General features: G+C 42.4%; 1 protein-coding gene across 1 annotated transcript in view; it reads right to left on the bottom strand.

Annotated features, from left to right (window-relative positions):
* The window catches only part of mrpl23 (mitochondrial ribosomal protein L23), a 47816-nt gene that overhangs the window by 17571 nt on the left and 11273 nt on the right, over positions 1 to 18972 (bottom strand). Inside the window, exons 3-4 of the mRNA XM_037767926.1 lie at positions 11250 to 11332; positions 3710 to 3783 (exon numbers count right to left, since the gene is read on the bottom strand). Coding sequence (XP_037623854.1) covers positions 3710 to 3783; positions 11250 to 11332 — 157 coding nt within the window. The remainder of the gene's footprint in view (positions 1 to 3709; positions 3784 to 11249; positions 11333 to 18972) is intronic.

The raw sequence follows: 18972 nt of genomic DNA, 5'->3' as shown, positions 1-18972 counted from the left end.
CTTGCAGACTCCCAACGAAGTGTATACAGACTGTCAAACAACAAGTTGACAAGTGTGGATTTTTATGCAAAATGGTTGCGAGCATCCCACAGGTGCCTGGACGTGCCATGCTGTGCTCAACACACAAAGAACACAAACGGCTGCTCCTCCCTTCTGAACTCCTCTGAAAACAACCCGAAGAAAATGTCTGAGATTCCTTTCTTTACCCGGACACCATCACAGCCTTTCAAGAAAACGGATGGAGAAGCTCCACTTACCAGCTAACAGACCTCTTCTGCTTAATTAGAAAATAAAGTTAGGAATATGTTATAAATATTTTCAAAACTGTTCCCTTTAATGCAACAGAGGTTAAACCACAGCGCTGCAAATTACATTAAAAATTACTAAATAAAATCAAAGTTATTTTCGTAAAATCCTGCAAGCAATGTTGAGATACAGCGTGTTGTCAGATGAACAATCTGTACAAGGCTATAGACAATCTGCTGATTGGATATCGTTACTTTTACAGCATGCATTTGACATTTACAGCACAATGTGGCACTAAACTGGATCATTCAGAAAAGCCGAGACCGGTCAGGCATCCCATTCATATATTCACAGCGTCACCCTCCGGGAGCTTTCAACATGCACTCTGAGCACTCAGCCCGCTGAAGTGCTGCAGCTGGCACCAGCCAGCAAAGCTCGCTTGCAAACTAGCTGCCACTCCAAAGAGAGAAAATAACCTCCTCCTCTGACCAAAAACTCACCACAGCCTTTTCATTTGCATGCCAGGCAGAGAGTACTTTATCGTAAATGTTTGACTGACAATAATGTTGCAGAACAATGACTGAAAACATATAAGAATGACTATAATTTCAGAAGTGGATTGCTTTCTCTTTTGTGAAAAGGTTGAGTTTACGAAAGGTTTCAAATGGATGCAAGGTTTAACTGGAAATGGTGGCACGGTGCACTTCAGCTGTGAGATGGGCCAAGAGAATTTAATGAGGGTAAACCACAGGGTCTGACATGCATTATGAACATGATCGGCTGCAAAAAAAAAAGCCTTCTTCTCTACCAGGCACATTCAAGTCAACTTTGAGAGAAGATTCGCTTGCAAAAAATGCTACAGCTTTTCCTGATAATATTCTTAAAAACCTAAGGAAAATGTTATTACAAAAAAAAGGAATAGTGGACCAGACAAGAAACCTAATTACACCTACTGTACATGAAGTAATGTCTACGACTGAGGTCAAAAAGTGCAACACAAAATTGGATTTTCCAACATCAGCCCTTTACAGCATCAAATAGATGGAACAGTATGAGTTGCCTGCGAAAATCGGAAACAAGTGTTACCCTGAGCGTAGCGGTTAGAGTTAGCCCTTTTAGACTCAGCTAGTCCTAGCGGTGCATGAAAGCAGTCTGACTCTATACACACACACACCAGTCCCATTGATGTGCAGCCAGACCTAAAAGCAGTCTGATAGACTCAAGATTTTTCATTTTGTACTGCTGTTTTTGTCGCCCCACCACCACCACCCTGTCCCCCCCACCCCATCCCCCCCACACTCACACACACACACACACAGCCTCTTCCCCCTCCCCCTGATCACTTTGCCCCGTCTCTGGACCTCCCTGCTCTGGCATGACTCCATCATGCCCTTAGTCACCTCCCCTGAGTGAGCCCCTCTCACACACACACACACACACACTTTCCCACACACAGTGCACATTTCACACATGCAGACGCTATCTCTTCCCCCGTTACTGGGGTCCCCCCTAAGCCTGAGGAAAATGGCCGTCACGGAACCCCGCTAACGGGAGGCCTCCCCTCAACCACAAACCAGGAGTAAGGAATGAGAGAGAGAGAGAGAGAGAGAGAGCAAACGTTACTGCTGCAATATTAGCTGATGGAGGGAGAGCAGGGGGAGAGAGGGAAGGATGAGGGTAGAACGGGGGGACCGCGGTGTAAGAATCGACCCACAGAACACTCTCCCACATGTGGAGTCAATTAGGAACAATCTTGTTTTCTACCCACCGCTGCAAAAGAAAGGAGGGTTTTCTGGGGCTCTGTGTGTGAGTTTGTGTGAGTGTGTGCGTACATAAGAGAGAGAGAGAGAGAGAGAGAGGTAGGGAAAGGGAGTTGAGAGAGAATGTTTTTTCCAAAAACCTGCCAGAGAAATAGGCCGGATATTCGGTTTTATATCAAGCCATTTTAAGCACAAAGAGAGTATTTCTGCCCGCTGTTCACCGTCAAATGAGCATGACTTCAGAAAACCGCGACGTTCAGGAAAACCGCGACGTGATTGCGACTGCAGAGCAAATGACACTCAAGGAAAAACATCAGTCCTCTGGGGCCGCGCTTGCATGAATGATGCACACACGTCACAGATGTGTGTGTGTGTGTGTGTGTGTGTGTGTTGTTCTGCATCCTCACACCTATCATCGTCGTGTGCATCTGGTGAGACAGAAGCGTCACTACTGACTCCGCGAGGAATTCCAGACGCACACAAAATCACAGGCCACTTCCTTGGTGTCAGACAAGAGGAAGTCTCCCCTTTTAAAGATTCATGGCTGCTTCAATTATGTATCCTCTTTCAAATTGTCGTGTTTAGACAATTTTCATTATTCATCCGTTTCAAGATTGATGGCTCCCAGTCGGGTGGGCGGCGCGGCGTAAACAAGCGTCTACACCGCCGTTGATTTATCTGGGCAAGATCAAAATGGCAGGCGCAAAACAAAGGCCCCCTTGCTTTTTCACGTCTGCATCAAAGGCGCATTAAAACTGTGACTTTTTTTGATATTTTGGAGGCGAGGTTCGTTTGATTTCAAAGAGCAACAGACTTCAAACATTGGCAAGAGGTGCAGGGAATGGGCCTTTCCTGACCCAAAGCTCACCTCAAACACAGGTGTGAAGTCTGTGATGCAACGAGGGAGTCTGGGCTGACACGCCGCCATCGGGAGTGTCCCTTCAAACACGCACTAAGTGCACATGATTGCTCACATTCCTTCTATGGCACACACAAGCACAGAAAGGAGAGGTCCGCCAGATGATAAACATATCTCAATATTTCCTGTAATAAGTCTGGCATGTAACCAAAGACGACCTTTCACCCTCAGGCCCCGCGAGAACCCCAGACTGCTGCTTTCTCAAGAGGGCAGCCAGAGTGTGTGAATCACACAGGAGAAGAGATGCAAGGTAGGGACGCGTGATTTGTGTGCATCTAAGAATGTCTGCGCATGAGAGGCTTTCTCATGAAATGGCAGGTAAAGGAACGGGGCTTGTTCAATTTTTTTTGTGCATGTGTGCACACTGATGTTCATTTTTTGTTGTGTGTCTGTTCATACCTGCATGTGTGTGTGAGAGCTCACCTTCAAAGGCTGCCTGCCCCTCAGGGCTCTGTGGGGGTACATCAACTAACCCGTCTCACCTCTCTCACCCGGCGAGTCCCCCTTTCAAAAATAGCCCACGACACAAAAGCTGAAGGCTCAAGGCCCCCAAAATACCCTTTCCCCCCTGGGTGTTGTGTTTAATAATGCAGCCCCCCACAATAAGAAAAAAAACACAGAGGGCTGGCTGTTTGAGAGAGAGAAAGTTATTGTGGCGGGGTCTCCACCTCCCACTGTGTATGGGACAGGAGTCAATGAGCTAATGCTACTCAAACAACACACCAAGCAGAATAGATTGGGAGTAGGAGGATGAGTGTACATGTGTGTGTTTGTGTCTTCTCACCAGCTGAACGTAGGCTACTTTAAAGTCAGGCTGCTTGACCTTCTGGTTTAGATGATTCCTCTTCTTGTTGGAGCCTGAGAAACACAGAACAGTATTTGTTGGTAAACAGGAGTGACTAAACATGAGTAAATATGGGACATACAGTAGTGATGATGATGACATTTATGAATATGGTGAGAGTAGGGTTGGGCAATATGACGAAGACAATGGAAACTTGTCAACTGGTAGAGACTTTGCTATACTGCTTCTACTGCGGTAGCTTGCCCTATAACATCTCTAGCTATGTTGGGTCTTGGTGGGATATGTTGCAAATGAGTGAGCAGGACTGCTTTAGTGTTTTTACATCGATGTAATGAAGTACCTCGATTTCAAAGGTATTTAATTCACTGGATGAGACAATGCGATTTTGTTTTTTTTAAATCTATGAACAGTTGTAATAATTAGTCGATTAGTCGATCAAATGTCAACTATCTTTTCATCAATTAATCATTTGTCATTTTTCAAGCAAAAATACCAAACAAGAATCACCAATAAAATGAACAGTAAACTAATACAATAAATTCTAAATAAACTGAATAAATAAATACATATTAAACATCAGCTATAACATTAAGACCACTGACAGGTGAAGTAAATAACATTGATTATCTCGGTACAATGGCACCTGGCAGTGGGTGGGATATATTAGACAGCAATTGAACATTTTGAACTTTGAACTTTGTGTTGGAAGCAGAAAAAATGGACAAGCGTAAGGATGTGAGCGACTTTGACGAGGGCCAAATTGTGATGGCTAGACGACTGGGTCAGAGCATCTCCAAAACTGCAGCTCTTGTGGGATGTTCCCGGTCTGCAGTGGTCAGGACCTACCAAAAGTGGTAGGTAAACACTTAAAAGGTCCTACCCCATTTCTATAACTTAAATAATCAACTTAATGTTTATCACATGTACACATTAATAATCATCTTAAGATATAAAACAAAACAAAAAAACAACAATTTCATATGTGAACATGTAGCTTTTCCTTGTCCAAACATTAATGTAAACAGAATATTTTTGAGTTTTAGACTGTTGGTTGAACAAAAGTTGCCTGGTTAAATAAAGGTTAAATAAATGATGGCGTCACCTCAGGCTCTAGGTAATAGTGATGGACATTTGTCATTGTTTTCTGATGTTATTAAGACCAAATGAATAATCGATTAATCAAGAAAATAATCGTCAGAGTAAAGTTCACCCCTAGGTGACAGTTAGCAAAATGACTAAAGCACTATCCTGACATCTATGTATGTGTATCATATCGCTTAATCACAAATGATAAATTTTGGACTCATCAGTGTTCTCTGTATCAAACGGTTGGATGGACCTCACGGTGAAATAGCCATCTCATGTTATTCATTTATAAAGCTCTACCGTTGAAGCTTCCACACTACCTCAAAGTTCTGCTCTCATTTAAATCTGGTAACTACATCCAGTAAGTACTTAACCTTAGAGTTCCTCCATGTACGCACTAATGTTGGCAGAAACTGGTTTCATTTACTATGCACCTTTTAAATGGAATGAACTGCAAACTGCCCTCAAAATAGAGTCTTGCATACCCCTGGGAAATTTTAAAGCTTTGTAATTTGATGTTTTTATGTTTCCCGTAGCTGTTATTAATTCCTGTTTATTGTATAATTGTGTTGTTTCGTTTTTTTCTGATTGTAAATGTGTCTGATTCTCAGGTTTCTCTTGGAAAACAGATCTTAATGTCAATGAGACTGCCTGAGTAACAGATATTTTACTCTACATTTTTGTTCATTTCCCTGTAGACTAGAGACGACTCTGTGTGTATGTGTGGTAAAGCACAGCCTGATCTTGTTGACTATGGAAGGCAGGTTAACCTCTTCCCCAGCTGGAGATGATGATGACATCATCCTCTCTCCTGTCAGACCTCTCCAAGTCTGGAAGACAGGGGACTCTAGGAGCTGCTGACTGTGTGTGTGTGTGTGGTTTGTATGTGTGGAGGCAGGCTTCAAATCAAATCTAAAGGTAATTTTACTAAACTTACAGGCACTTCTCACAGGTATCTCAATCTTTATGTTGTGACAAAAACTCTACTATCGATGGAGGATAACGACCACAGCATCAAACGTTTCATCTCTGCCTCAGAACTCTAATCTCAATGAGACCCTGGTGGTCAAGTCAACAGGCCCTCAGAGTAACTGCCGTTGCCATGGGAACGGTTTATGACATGAAAAACAAGGGAAACATACCGCTGTAATGAGTCATTTGTGTGCGCGTGTATGTATGTATGTGTGTGTGTGTGTGTGTGTGTGTGTGTGTGTGCGTGTGTGTGCGTCTATACGTATGTGTCGTATATGTAGCTAGTAATCACTAGCCAGGCAGCCCACTGCTCAGGGAAAGCCCTGAGCAGGGTTGTAAAACCCCCCTCCACGCCCCCCTGGCTAACTGGAGGCCCCTCTGTGGGTGGGAGACAGAGGTAACCAAGAGTGTGCGTCTCTATGTGTGTGTGTGTGTGTGTGTGTGTGTGTGTGAGTGTGTGTGTGTTTGTTTTTGATTGCTGAGGAAATCCACAGAAAAATGCTACAACCTTCGAAAGAGCAAGGCAAGACCTGAAACTGTCCCTCCATAAACACAAAACAACTAAGAGAAGCACACACACACACACACACACACACACACACACACACACACACACACACACACACACACACACACATACTTGCTCACCTTGAAACAGTACAAAGTGTTTCGTATAATGTACACGGCCCTTTCCGAACACATACGGACACATACAGACAGAGCTTTCATGCAACACTCGCAAACGCAAGCACAATTTCTCCCACTTTGAGATTGCGGTTTGGCAGCCAGCTATCACGTTACAAATCCCAGGCCGGAGGGGTAACCATGGCAACTCCTTCCAAAATACCCCCGCCGCCACGGAGGGAAGAAAGGGTCGTTTGCGCCCCTCACTCTCCTCTGCCTTTTGCCGTCTTTACGCTGCCAATGGAGTGGAACTCCTGACGCAGACAGGGATACCTTCTCTGACGCACCTCGGGAACACCGGAGGCCCCGAGCCGCCCTTTCTTCTCCGTCCCCCCACAGTTCACTGCTTTCCTTCCACCCGCCCTCCCGAGGGGCTTTCCTTTTCCCCTCGCTTTTAATGACACAACCCTAATAAACAGCGTTAATGGGTCCTCCAAACTGTAGGCTAGGCTAAGCTAGGCGCCTCTCTCCTCCCGCCCTCTCCTTCCCAGTCTCTCCTCCAGAGGTAGAGGGGGCTCCTCGCGGCCCTTCAGGCACAGCACTTCTTTGGGAGCCTCCTCTTCTCAGCACATCCATCAGCGTCTCTCCCATTTCAAGCCATCCGCATGTCTTCTACTTCTGTTCTTCCATGAACTTGCAAATTCCTAGACTAGTAGGGTGCCCCCAAATCAGCCCATGCAAACTTAAGCAGTTTCCTCCCCTAATAAAAATTCAAGAGGATTATTAAGTCAGTGATATAACACTGTTGGCTCTGTGATCATCCTTGACGAGGGGGCTGGAGGGGGGGCTTTGGGGTTGGGATGTGTGCGGAGGGGACGGGGCACTTAGGGCCCTGAAGCTGCAAGTTTGTAAGTGAATAGTATGTGTTTGTGTGGAGGGAGCGTGGGGTGTCCTGGGACAGCTGGAGGCTGGAATGCTGCAGCAGCAGATTGTCAGATAAGCAGCTGTGTGTGTTAGGGGGAAAGGAGAGCCAGGCACGCTAACCACTACCGCAACTAGCCGCTGGAAAACACTCCCGCTGCTGCACGTCAATAGGAAGACCGTCTACATCGCGAGACGAAATTGCTAATCGCCACTAACCACCGCTATCCAAAACAGGGATCAATTTGACTTCATGCTTCCTAAAACAAAAATCATCTTTCCGTGAATTCCATACGACATAACCAACATTTTATTTACAAACCCTTCAACTGATTAAAAAAGCTATCAGGATGGATATAACCCTAAGGAGTATAGTGGAATTAACCTTAATATGATGTCCAAGTTATTTTCATTTGGACAAAAATATTAATAAAACCTCACAATTAGTCCAGTAGGCTTAGACGGCAATAACTCAACAAAGAAATAGCTTCAGCAATTGTCAAGTTCCTGCATTTTTAACATCCATTAGAAGACTTTCAAAACCTTAACTTTGTATTAGGGATGTCAAATCGATTAAAATATTTTATCGCAAATTAATTACACATTTTGTATCTGTTCAAAATGTACCTTAGAGGGAGATTTGTCAAGTATTTAATACTCTTATCAACATGGGAGTGGGTAAACATGCTTGCTTTTTGCAAATATATGTATATATTTATTATTGTAAATCAATTAACAACACAAAACAATGACAAATATTGTCCAGAAACCTTCACAGGTACTGCATTTAGCATAAAAATATGCTCAAATCATGAAACTGCAGCCCAACAGGCAACAACAGCTGTCAGTGTTTCAGTGTGCTGACTTGACTATGACTTGCCCCAAACTGCATGTGATTATCATAAAGTGGGCATGTCTGTAAAGGGGAGACTCGTGGGTACCCATAGAACCCATTTTCATTCACATATCTTGATGTCAGAGATCAAGGGACCCCTTTGAAAATGGCCATGGCAGTTTTTCTTCACCAAAAATCTAGCGTAACTTTGGAGTGTTATTTAACCTCCCTCACGTCAAGCTAGTATGACATGGTTGGTACCAATGGATTCCTTAGGTTTTTTAGTTTCATATGAAGAAGCCTGCTACAATCTCCGAAAGAGCGACTGCGCTAAAGCATTACAGAAATTGGTGGCGTTAAAACAAATTTGCGTTAACGTGTTATTAACGCGTTAACTTTTAGAGCCATACTTTGTATTGAAAATGCTCTATAAAAATGTAAGTAAATGTGAGTGAATAGCAAATATACAAATAACAAAATAAATAATAACAGTGTCCACATGACAACAAAAATTGGTGGATTATGCTGAAGGAGTAGTTTGAGAAGTTTCAATTGATGCTTTGATACTATGTTCTGCTGTGAACAGTTTTCATCACTGGAATGCACTATAACATGCGATACTTCAAAGACACATTTAGGGCTGCAACTAACGATTAATTTCATTGTTGATTAATCTGTTGATTATTTTCTCGATTAACCGATTAGTTGTTTGGTCTATAAAATGTCAGAAAATGGTGAAAAATGTTGATCAGTGTTTCCCAAAGCCCAAGATGACGTCCTTAAATGTTTTGTTTTGTTCACAACACAAAGGTATTCAGTTTACTGTCATAGAGGAGTAAAGAAACCAGAAAATATTCACATGTAAGAAGCTGGAATCAGAGAATTTTGACTTTTTTTTCTTAAAGAATGACTCGAACCGATTAAAACAGTCGGTGATTAATCTAATAGTTGATAACTAATCGATTGATTGATTAATCGTTGCCGCTCTAGACACATTTTAATTAGAGATGGGGCTATACAGATTGCCTTATTTCACAGTATATTTTCAATATTGGGCTGTAGTGAGAAGTCTTGTATATCACTCTATAAAACTGTTTAATATCAAATTCCAACACAATATGACTTAAATGAAAATGTATTGGATAATAATTATTTATTGTAGGAAGTTGAAGTTACCTTTTTTTTCATCAAGTTATCAAATTAACTATTTTTATACTTTACAGTGTTTGCGGAGACAGAGTTTAATACGCGGTGGAAGTTGAGAGCTTAGCATACTGACTGTGTGGGTGTGGGTGTGTGTGTCTGTGTGTGTGTGTGTGTGTGTGCGCTCACCATTTGCTGGACTTACTCACAACAGCTGCAGTACAACTTTAGGATTTTAATTTGGATGAAATGTTTGTGGCTTGGTATTGCATACCATGAATCAAGTGTTTTCACCACCGCCTTAATACCCTCTCTCAACTGTTTGGATGGACTCCATGTCTTTACATAGCTGTACAGTCATGGTGTGTGTTATGTTCTTCCACCTCTAGCTGTCCTAGTTATAAGGTCAGTGACTATTATTCTCCAGCACTCGTCACACTCCGCCTCGTTAATGTGATGCAACAAATAAAATACATTCTGTACCGGAAACAAAGATCAAGCCAAATCCACATGATGTCACAGACCTCTACAGGGGTAATGTTTATGCCAGTTATTCCACCCACCCACGGGGTGCAGTTATCACTTCAGGCCTGCTGCATACAATTACCTTTACAGGGATAAATACAATTGTATTGACCTGACCTGAATTAAACTCTCTTTCTTTTCAATTTCTGTGTGTGTCTCAACATGTTGGACTCAGAGAGTATGATTTGAATAATAATATTACATGTTAAATAAGAGAACGGTCTACAAACATGTTACATGAGCTAGAAGTTAAGGACTTGATCTGAAACTGACCACGGGCAGTCAGACCCGATTAGAAAAGAACAGAGGACCCGACCCAAAATGCAGTTCACTTGAACATTCCCAAACAGAGAGAACTAGTGTTGTCAAAAATATCAAAGTATTGATACTGAATATTTGAAATGGTTTCAATACTCATTTTCTGCAGTATCAGTGCACGGATACCAGCTGCGCTTTGTGCTCTCTCTTCTCTCCGACAGTGAGTTGACACACACTGCTATTTATCTTTTAATAAAAATCAACATTTTTATGCGCTCGATGTTGTGTCAATTTTCCCCCGTGGTATCGAAAAATCGATATTTTTCAAGGCATCGTATCAAAGTTAGAAATTCCAGTATCGTGACAACACTAGAGAGAACACAGCATGATGCTCCAACCACTAACTTTCAACGCTGTCGAAAAAAGGTAGCAATATGTCATTTTTCTGTACTGTACTTCACTTCACACTCTTCATCTCATGTCAAAGACTAATTGTTCACCTGTGATGATATATGAGTCCACTTGGATCCATTCTGGTATTACACAGGCTCCAGTATGTTCAGAACTCAGCAGCCAGGGTTATCACCCGCACTAGGCCCTGGCAGCACATCACCCCTACTCTCATCCACCTTAACTGGCTCCCAATCAACCTATAAACTCCTCCTTCTCACATACAAATCCCTCCTTGCCCTCGCCCCCCCCCCAGTACCTAACCGACCTTCTCCACCCCTACTCTCCATCCCGGAAGCTGCGATCCTCCAACACTGGTCTGCTCTCCACCCCCCCACACCAGGCTGCGAACTTTCAGCGACAGAGCCTTCAGCGTCGCTGCCCCGGCCCTCTGGAACTCTCTCCCTCCTGAAAACAGAAATGCTTCATCCCTGGACACTTTCAAAAACACCTCAAGCACCACCTGTTCATCAAAGCCAATGACAATTTGGACCTGCTCCGTACTCAGGTCAGGGTTTGGGTGTCAGTTACTGAGACCAGAATGGACCTGGGAAGACCTACAGTATAGCCTGGGCTAGTGAAAAAAGAATTGTCCAGTCGTACCCACTATCAGTAAGTCTATGAGAAATATAAATATTTCATAAGGTAGTGTCAAGTTCTGTAAATGTAATAGCTCTATGTATGTGCTTGTGCAAAAACACTCACCGAACTGTATCCTGGTGCGCACTGCTCCTACAGGGACGTTATAGACCTTCTCCAGGTAGTTCTTTACGTCACACTTGGTCATTCTGTCCAGACATGTCCAGAACAGCCAGAGGAGAGAAAAACACACAAATATGGAGAGAGAGGGAGAGAGAGAACAGGAGTCAAACAAGGCAACCAGCATCTGTGTTCACATGAGTATTGAGGAGTGGTTTGTGTGTGAGACGGTAAGAGAGTGAGAGAAGATGTCTGAGGTTGCAGCACTTGCAGGGTTACATGCTGGATCACTGTCCATCAAATAACACCACGTTCACTTAATTGACACAGACACAGCAAATGATACACCCTATTTCTACACTGCATTCCCATAAACCCTGCTGTTATATTACCTACTGTAACTGACAGGACACTCCCCTATAAAGCCATATTCAGTTTTTATTCTCTGGACCATAAAGTGGAGGGAAGAGAAATGTGAGTCTCAGTGTTCATCCAATTAGCTGTCTGCATGTATTGATCGCGCCCGCTGAAACCCTACACAGGAAGTGGGCCTGGCACCAACTGATACGGTGGGCCAGCCCAGCTGAAGCTAGCCCGCTGGGCAGCATTTGGAACGGATTGCTCCGACCAGAGGAAGAAAGGCTTTTAACTGCTAATCAATCTAGCCAATTGGATTAGCCTGGTAGAGAGCACTTCCCCAAATGCGTCTGACAAAGTGCTTAATAGCGACGCTGTGGTCTGACATGAGTGCCTCGGATATGGCGTCTTCTATCACCTCATACAGACGTAGGCAAAGTTGTTGGTAACGTTCCGTTAAAGAGAGAAAAACCCACAATGGTCACTGAAATAACTTGAAACTGACAAAAGTAATAATAAATAAAAATTTACTGAAAATTAACTAATGAAAATCAGCTGTTGCTTTTGAATTGTGGTTCAACAGAATCATTTTAAAAAACAAACTGATGAAACTGGCCTAGACAAAAATGATGGTAGCCCTAGAAAAGATGTAAAATAATTTGACCATAGGGACATATTAAACTAAGGCGTGTCCTGTAAATAGCATCACAGGTGTCTTCAAACGTGTAATCAGTCAGTCTGCCTATTTAAAGGGTGAAAAGTAGTCACTGTGCTGTTTGGTGTCATGGTGTGTACCACACTGAACATGGACCACAGAAAGCTAAGGAGAGAGTTGTCTCAGGAGATTAGAAAGAACATTATAGACCTTCATGTTAAAGGTAAAGGCTATAAGACCATCTCCAAGCAGCTTGATGTTCCTGTGACTACAGCTGCACATATTATTCAGAAGTTTAAGGTCCACGGGACTGTAGCCTACCTCCCTGGATGTGGCCGCAAGAGGAAAATTGATGACATATTGAAGAGACGGATAATACGAATGGTAACCAAAGAGTCCAGAACAACTTCCAAAGAGATTAGAGGTGAACTCCAAGGTCAAGGTACATCAGTGTCAGATCGCACCATCCGTCACTGTTTGAGCCAAAGTGGACTTAATGGAAGACGACCGAGGAGGACACCAAATCATAAAAAAGCGAGACTGGAATTTTCCAAAATGCATATTGACAAGCCACAAAGCTTCTGGGAGAATGTCCTTTGGACAGATGAGACAAAACTGGAGCTTTTTGGCAAGTCACATCAGCTCTATGTTCACAGACGAAGAGATGAAGCATCCAAAGAAAAGAACACTGTACCTAATGTGAAACATGGAGGAGGCTCGGTTATGTTATGGGGCTGCTTTGTTGCATCTGGCACAGGGTGTCTTGAATCTGTGCAGGGTACAATGAAATCTCAAGACTATCAAGGCATTCTGGAGCGAAATGTGCTGCCCAGTGTCAGAAAGCTTGGTCTCAGTTGCAGGTCATGGGTCCTCAAACAGGATAATGACCCAAAACACAGCTAAAAACACCCAAGAATGGCTAAGAACAAAACATTGGACTATTCTGAAGTGGCCTTCTATGAGCCTGATCTAAATCCTATTGAACATCTGTAGAAGGAGCTGAAACATGCTGTCTGGAGAAGGCACCCTTCAAACCTGAGACAGCTGGAGCAGTTTGCTCACGAGGAGTGGGCCAACATACCTGTCGACAGGTGCAGAAGTCTCATTGAGAGTTACAGAAATCACTTGATTGCAGTGATTGCCTCAAAAGGTTGTGCAACAAAATATTAAGTTAATGTTACCATCATTTTTGTCTAGGCCAGTTTCATTAGTTTGTTTTTTTAAATGATTCTGCTGAACCATAATTCAAAAACAATATCTGATTTTCATTAGTTAATTTTCAGTGAATTTTTATTTATTATTACTTTTGTCAGTTTCAAGTTATTTCAGTGACCATTGTGGGTTTTTCTCTTTAACGGAACGTTACCAACAACTTTGCCTACGTCTGTATGTTTCTTTGATAAAACAGGATAATGTAATATTCTCTATTTTTCAGAGGAAACAGCACAATGCCTCGAGCTGCTGTAACAATATTAGGCAAGGCAAACATTTGCATGAGAAAATCCCATCTGTGAACACAAAGACTCTTTGTACCTGTGAGTGATGTAATATATGTTTCCATGCTGTACAAACAATTGCCTTTTCCTCTATAATCCGCTAAATTTTGGCAAAGCTGGCACTGATGCAGACCTAGAACACTTCCATTTGATCGGCTAAGTTGTGTTTATCAAGAGAGGTGAGCTTATATTTACGATACTTGAGTAACTATTTCCACATTTATTCCACCATTACAGAAGCAGGATGGTTTGATGTGGTGATTCTTTAGTAAGGTAGGGTTTTTCTACCAAACATCAACTTCAGGCAGCTGCATTTGAGAGACGAGAGAACTAAGCACTCACTGAGCTCTCCCTCTCAGACCCAGTACTGGTCCAGGACCACTGGGGAGATTTGCTTTTATCTTATTGTGGTAGTCATGTCTGAAAAGCCCTGTGCGCGCAGCAGGCGCCTAGTTACAAAATGCAGAGGTGCACGACAACTTAGGGAGCTTTTACGCACAATACATGATGTATTGCTGTCCTCAACCAAAGAAATTCTTAGTCGACTAACACTCCTACGACTTTGTCGACAAATTAATTAGATAATTTAATCTATTAATTTAACTTCTCCACAAAGAATCACACAAAAGCACCACTTTAAAGCTTGTGAGATGTGCTCATAAGTTTCTTGGAAATAAGTTTCAGTGTGAAAAAAGCATAAGGAAATAAGATAAAACCAAAACGACCAACTAATCGACTAAGAGGGGGCAGCCCTGACGTGATGATGTCATTTTAGGCTCACGCACCCTTGCGCCGGGTCGAGCATAAACCCAGCATTAGGGTGAAGGAGTTTCTGCATCACTCTGTGAAGTAAGGTGTAAACAATTTGTTAAGGCCCCTTTAGGCCTATTTCCCTATCTCCCTTTACCCAGTCGAGAAAGAGAAATGTGTTTCTGATGTGTCATGCAGATGCGCCTCTCTGCTCCATTAGCATCCACCTCCCCCCTAGAACCTCCATCTCACAGCGTGTGTGCTGGAGGGCAGTGAAGCAGAGCGGGCTGACTGGGGGTACTTGAGATCAAGAGAGGAAGAAAGAGAGAGCGATAGCGCTGAGAGACGGGTTTTCCTAGAAAGCAGGGGCGGGGAACTGGTAGAGTGGAAAGTGGCTTGGGGACCGCGAGGTCTCCTCTGGGTCATTAGTAGAGGGAACACTGATCCTGATTAATGGGGAGAATCTAAATCCTACTACTATTACCACTCATATTATCCACAAACAAAGAGAAAGCATATACAATATGAGACATGCACAAGCATGGTCATGTTACTCCGCACAAGATGCCACTGCTATGGCTGAAAAAGCAAATACATGACACAAAGATAAAATTAATGGGAAAAAGAACACACACAATTATTAATATCGGTTGCAGCTGCAACAATTAATTGATTAGTTGTTAATTATTAAACAATCACCAACTATTTGGTGATTACAACAACGTTTCACACACGGCGGCATTTAAAAAAATATCGTGAGATTAATTGACAACGAAAATAATCATTAATTGCAGCCCTAATATTTAATATCTAATATCTAATAATAATAATAATAATAATAATAATAATAATAATAATAATAATAAATTCAACTTACATAGCGCTTTTCTGGAACTCAAAGACGCTTGACAATGTAAACGGGAAGTGGTGTGAGACAAACAGCAGACAAACGACACACACAGGCACACACTCGTACACACACACAATAATAATAATATCTATAATCATCCATATCAGAATGTAAGCAATATCAGAATGCCTACATACATACTCATTGGGCTAATTTATGTATAAACACTATATATTTATAGATTAACAATGAATACATCCACACACACACACACACACACACACATCAATACTGAACACTAGATTTACAGGGGTTACATTAGGGTACCAATAGTTTTTCTCTGACCTGAGTCAATACATGACTCCCATTTCAGCTAAAACTGGAATCCAGTCTGAGATAAATCCTTGGGCTGAAAGCTGAGGACAAAAAGGCAAGTTAAGCGTGTACATAAACAAGGCTAAACTTAGACAAAGGGCGTGGTGTCTCCAACAGTGATGCAGGCAGCATCTGATCATCGTCCCAGTATAAACACCCATCTGACTCCACAAGCTAACCTTTCACACCTCTGCCTCACAGGAAAAATGAAAACCTGCCTCCAGCAACTGCCAGGGCTAAAGGCATCGTTCCTCAGCAACTGGTATATATTTACACGCAAACACACATGCTACAAAGATTCCTCGCCCAAGATGATGAAAGAACTCCAAACACAAAACCTAGATGGGCATCTGATGACGCAGACGATGGATTAGGTTCAATTATGGTCCGTTGTTGCCGAGCAGGTTTAAAAACAGGCACACTGGCATCATTGTCAGAAAGCAATTCAAAAAGTTATATTGTTCTGCATTGTTCAAGATACAAGACCTAAATCTGATATCAAGTAGTGCTAAAAAGACACAGGTCTCTGAAGGGATGCAGGCACAGAAACAGGGTCAACTTGATGCCTTGGTTGTGGCCCCGCTGTGATGTAGTTGTTTGCATGTGACAATATAGCAGATTTTTCAATCTGCAGATTAACCCGCACACCTCTATCAGCTGCTCTCATGTGTAATCCTTCCTCTGCAATGGATCTACATGCTACTGGATATTTCCTATTCTCATATATGGGCTAACTCACACTGAGCCAAGCAGATTGTGAGTATCAGTTCCAGTAGTTTAAGGCGGTCCATTTACACCTGTGCCCTGAAAGCATATGAGAGAAGTAGGTGAAAGGGCAAGGTTGGAAAAGTGCAAGACAGGACAGAGGCAGCTTTGACAGTCTTTGACAATAAGGATAGTGAATGTATTCTGAAAGCTCAGAGACGACTGCATGCCACTTGTCTATTAATGTGCTGGTGCTAAAAGAACATCTGCCAGGTGAATGGGTGGTGCCTCTCTTGTACATAAAGGATGCCCTATACAGCCACCCACTCACAGCGATCTTCAACCACGGATGATACACGACATTGACTGAAACACTAAAGGTTTAGCAGATCTGGATTGTTTTGGCTGGATAGTATTTGTAGAGGCTGAAAACTTTCTTTATAACTGATGTTAAAGAAAACAGGATATTGGGACGTCATAGTGGTCTAAGACATACCACGAAACCTGGCTGGATACCAGCTGAGTACCTTTGTCATCCCCCTCTCTCTCCATGTTTCCTGTCTATCTCAACGGCAAACTATCAAATAAAAGGCATAAAAAGACAAAAATCATTCTGGAAATATAAATCAGCAACCAGGACTGCGGTATTGGAAATTCCTGAACACAATTTAGAAAAATCTTGCATTCATTAATTCTTACTTATTACACGGCTGTGTTGAATACTCGATTCTGATTGGTCAATCACATATATCGCCATCATTCTGCATATTAATATGTATTTTTGGAGCAATGGGCGTTTGTTTTTGGGGTAACGGACTGTCGGACAAACAGGCTTTTTTCGGACCAATGGGCCATTTTTCGGACTATTAGTGTTTTGGAATAACAATAGGCTGTCCCCTCCTCAACACACACTAACGTTGCTGATGTTAACATACTATGTTGGTCACAGAACAGGGCCAGCCACAACAGCTAGCGTTCGCATCACAATCAGGGTCCTATTAGTTTATGTATTGTGTAGTTAACGTTAGCCCCTTAGACATTCTCTGTCTGGATAGGTTTTTGTTGGGTGGAGTGGACACAGCACTATTTAGGAGAGAACTCATTTGGCGTCGTTGAATGCGGACAATAGTTGTCATGAGGAAAATTCGCACACAGATTTTACAAATTCCCGCACCTCATTTTTGCGTCGCACTAGTGAGAAACAGCTTTTATTCTGCAGTGAGGAATAATTACAGATTAATACTTGTACTGACAGCATGCTTATAGAGTATATCACTCTACTGTACATGTACTGCTTGGACTCAAAAAGATGGTGGAATTGATTGTAAATGTTTCAATAACTAAAAGTATTGAAACTGTCTGTCAATTGTCATGTTTTAAGACAGCGTATTTGCAAAATACTTTAGAATACTTAACTATGGCTACTTGAAATTCTTCACCAGTGCACATTATCCACAAAAATAGCAAAGCCAGGTTCAATGTTTCACTCAAACAACAACTCCTGAGGCATCAGTTATCTTATATTTGATAACGTAATCAAATTAGTGTGTACAGTACAACCACGTTAGCACTAATGCTGTGCTGTAACGCTGTCACCTGCAGGTTTGAGCCATAATAAACCTATAATTTAGTATGGGAAGACATGCCGATGTAGACCCTTTTATCAGGTTAACAACAAACAATTGGTTTAGCGGTGGGAAAGTGGGTAACTGAATAAATGTTATGTGAAAAATAGTGTTAATCTGGTAGTTGAGTTTTATCTTCGGGTAGGATTAGTGGTCATCATGGTGAGTCATGGTTCAAAAATGGTGTGTGTACTCCGCTGTATAAACTGAATGCCGTGCCACAGCCCTTGTAAATTAGTAATCACTATAACAACATTTGATCCAAGGAATGCTGTTGTCATGTCCTTCTTGTTTTAGGATGAACATTACTTTGTATAGCGATGATTCAGTGACCATCGTGCTTCTTGTGGCTACCATGAATCCTCCTTGGAAAGGTTGCTTGTTTTAGCAACTTGACTTGGCAAACCACTGGAAAGCTTTTAATGTGGTTCCTTGTTTGATAGAAACTGGGCTGCATCTACATTTGGGCTTTTTATGGGGCCTTTTTGGTTGGCAGATCAACTTTAAGTACTACAAGGGAATGGAAAAGAGGAGGATGCAGCCACACATAGAGGTGATGCAGAGTTGCAGGCGACAGGCGCTTACTGCAGTTTGGAGGAGCCTCAATCCTTCAACACGTCATCAACTATATGGCCTCTTTTTCCTGTATGTTACCTTACGTTCCCCTGTAAAACCAGTTAAAATGGTGACTGCCAAACCTCTATTAAGACTGACAAAGATGTTATCTTACTATAAAGCAAGGGATCTCTGTCTGTCATTCTGTGTGTTATTTGCATATCTTGAGATCCACTCATCCGATCGACTTCACACTTGGCGGGTGTGTTGCTGGGGACCCAAGGGAGTACAGTGTTGAATGTGGTGCAATTTGGCCAGATGGTGGCGCTATAACAATGAACTTTACGTTTTGGCCTGTAAC

The sequence above is a fragment of the Sebastes umbrosus genome, chromosome 4 (genome assembly GCF_015220745.1).
Source record: "Sebastes umbrosus isolate fSebUmb1 chromosome 4, fSebUmb1.pri, whole genome shotgun sequence".
Lineage (NCBI taxonomy): Eukaryota > Metazoa > Chordata > Actinopteri > Perciformes > Sebastidae > Sebastes > Sebastes umbrosus.
The sequence above is the reverse complement of the archived record's forward strand: the minus strand, read 5'-3'. Positions and strand labels throughout refer to the sequence as shown.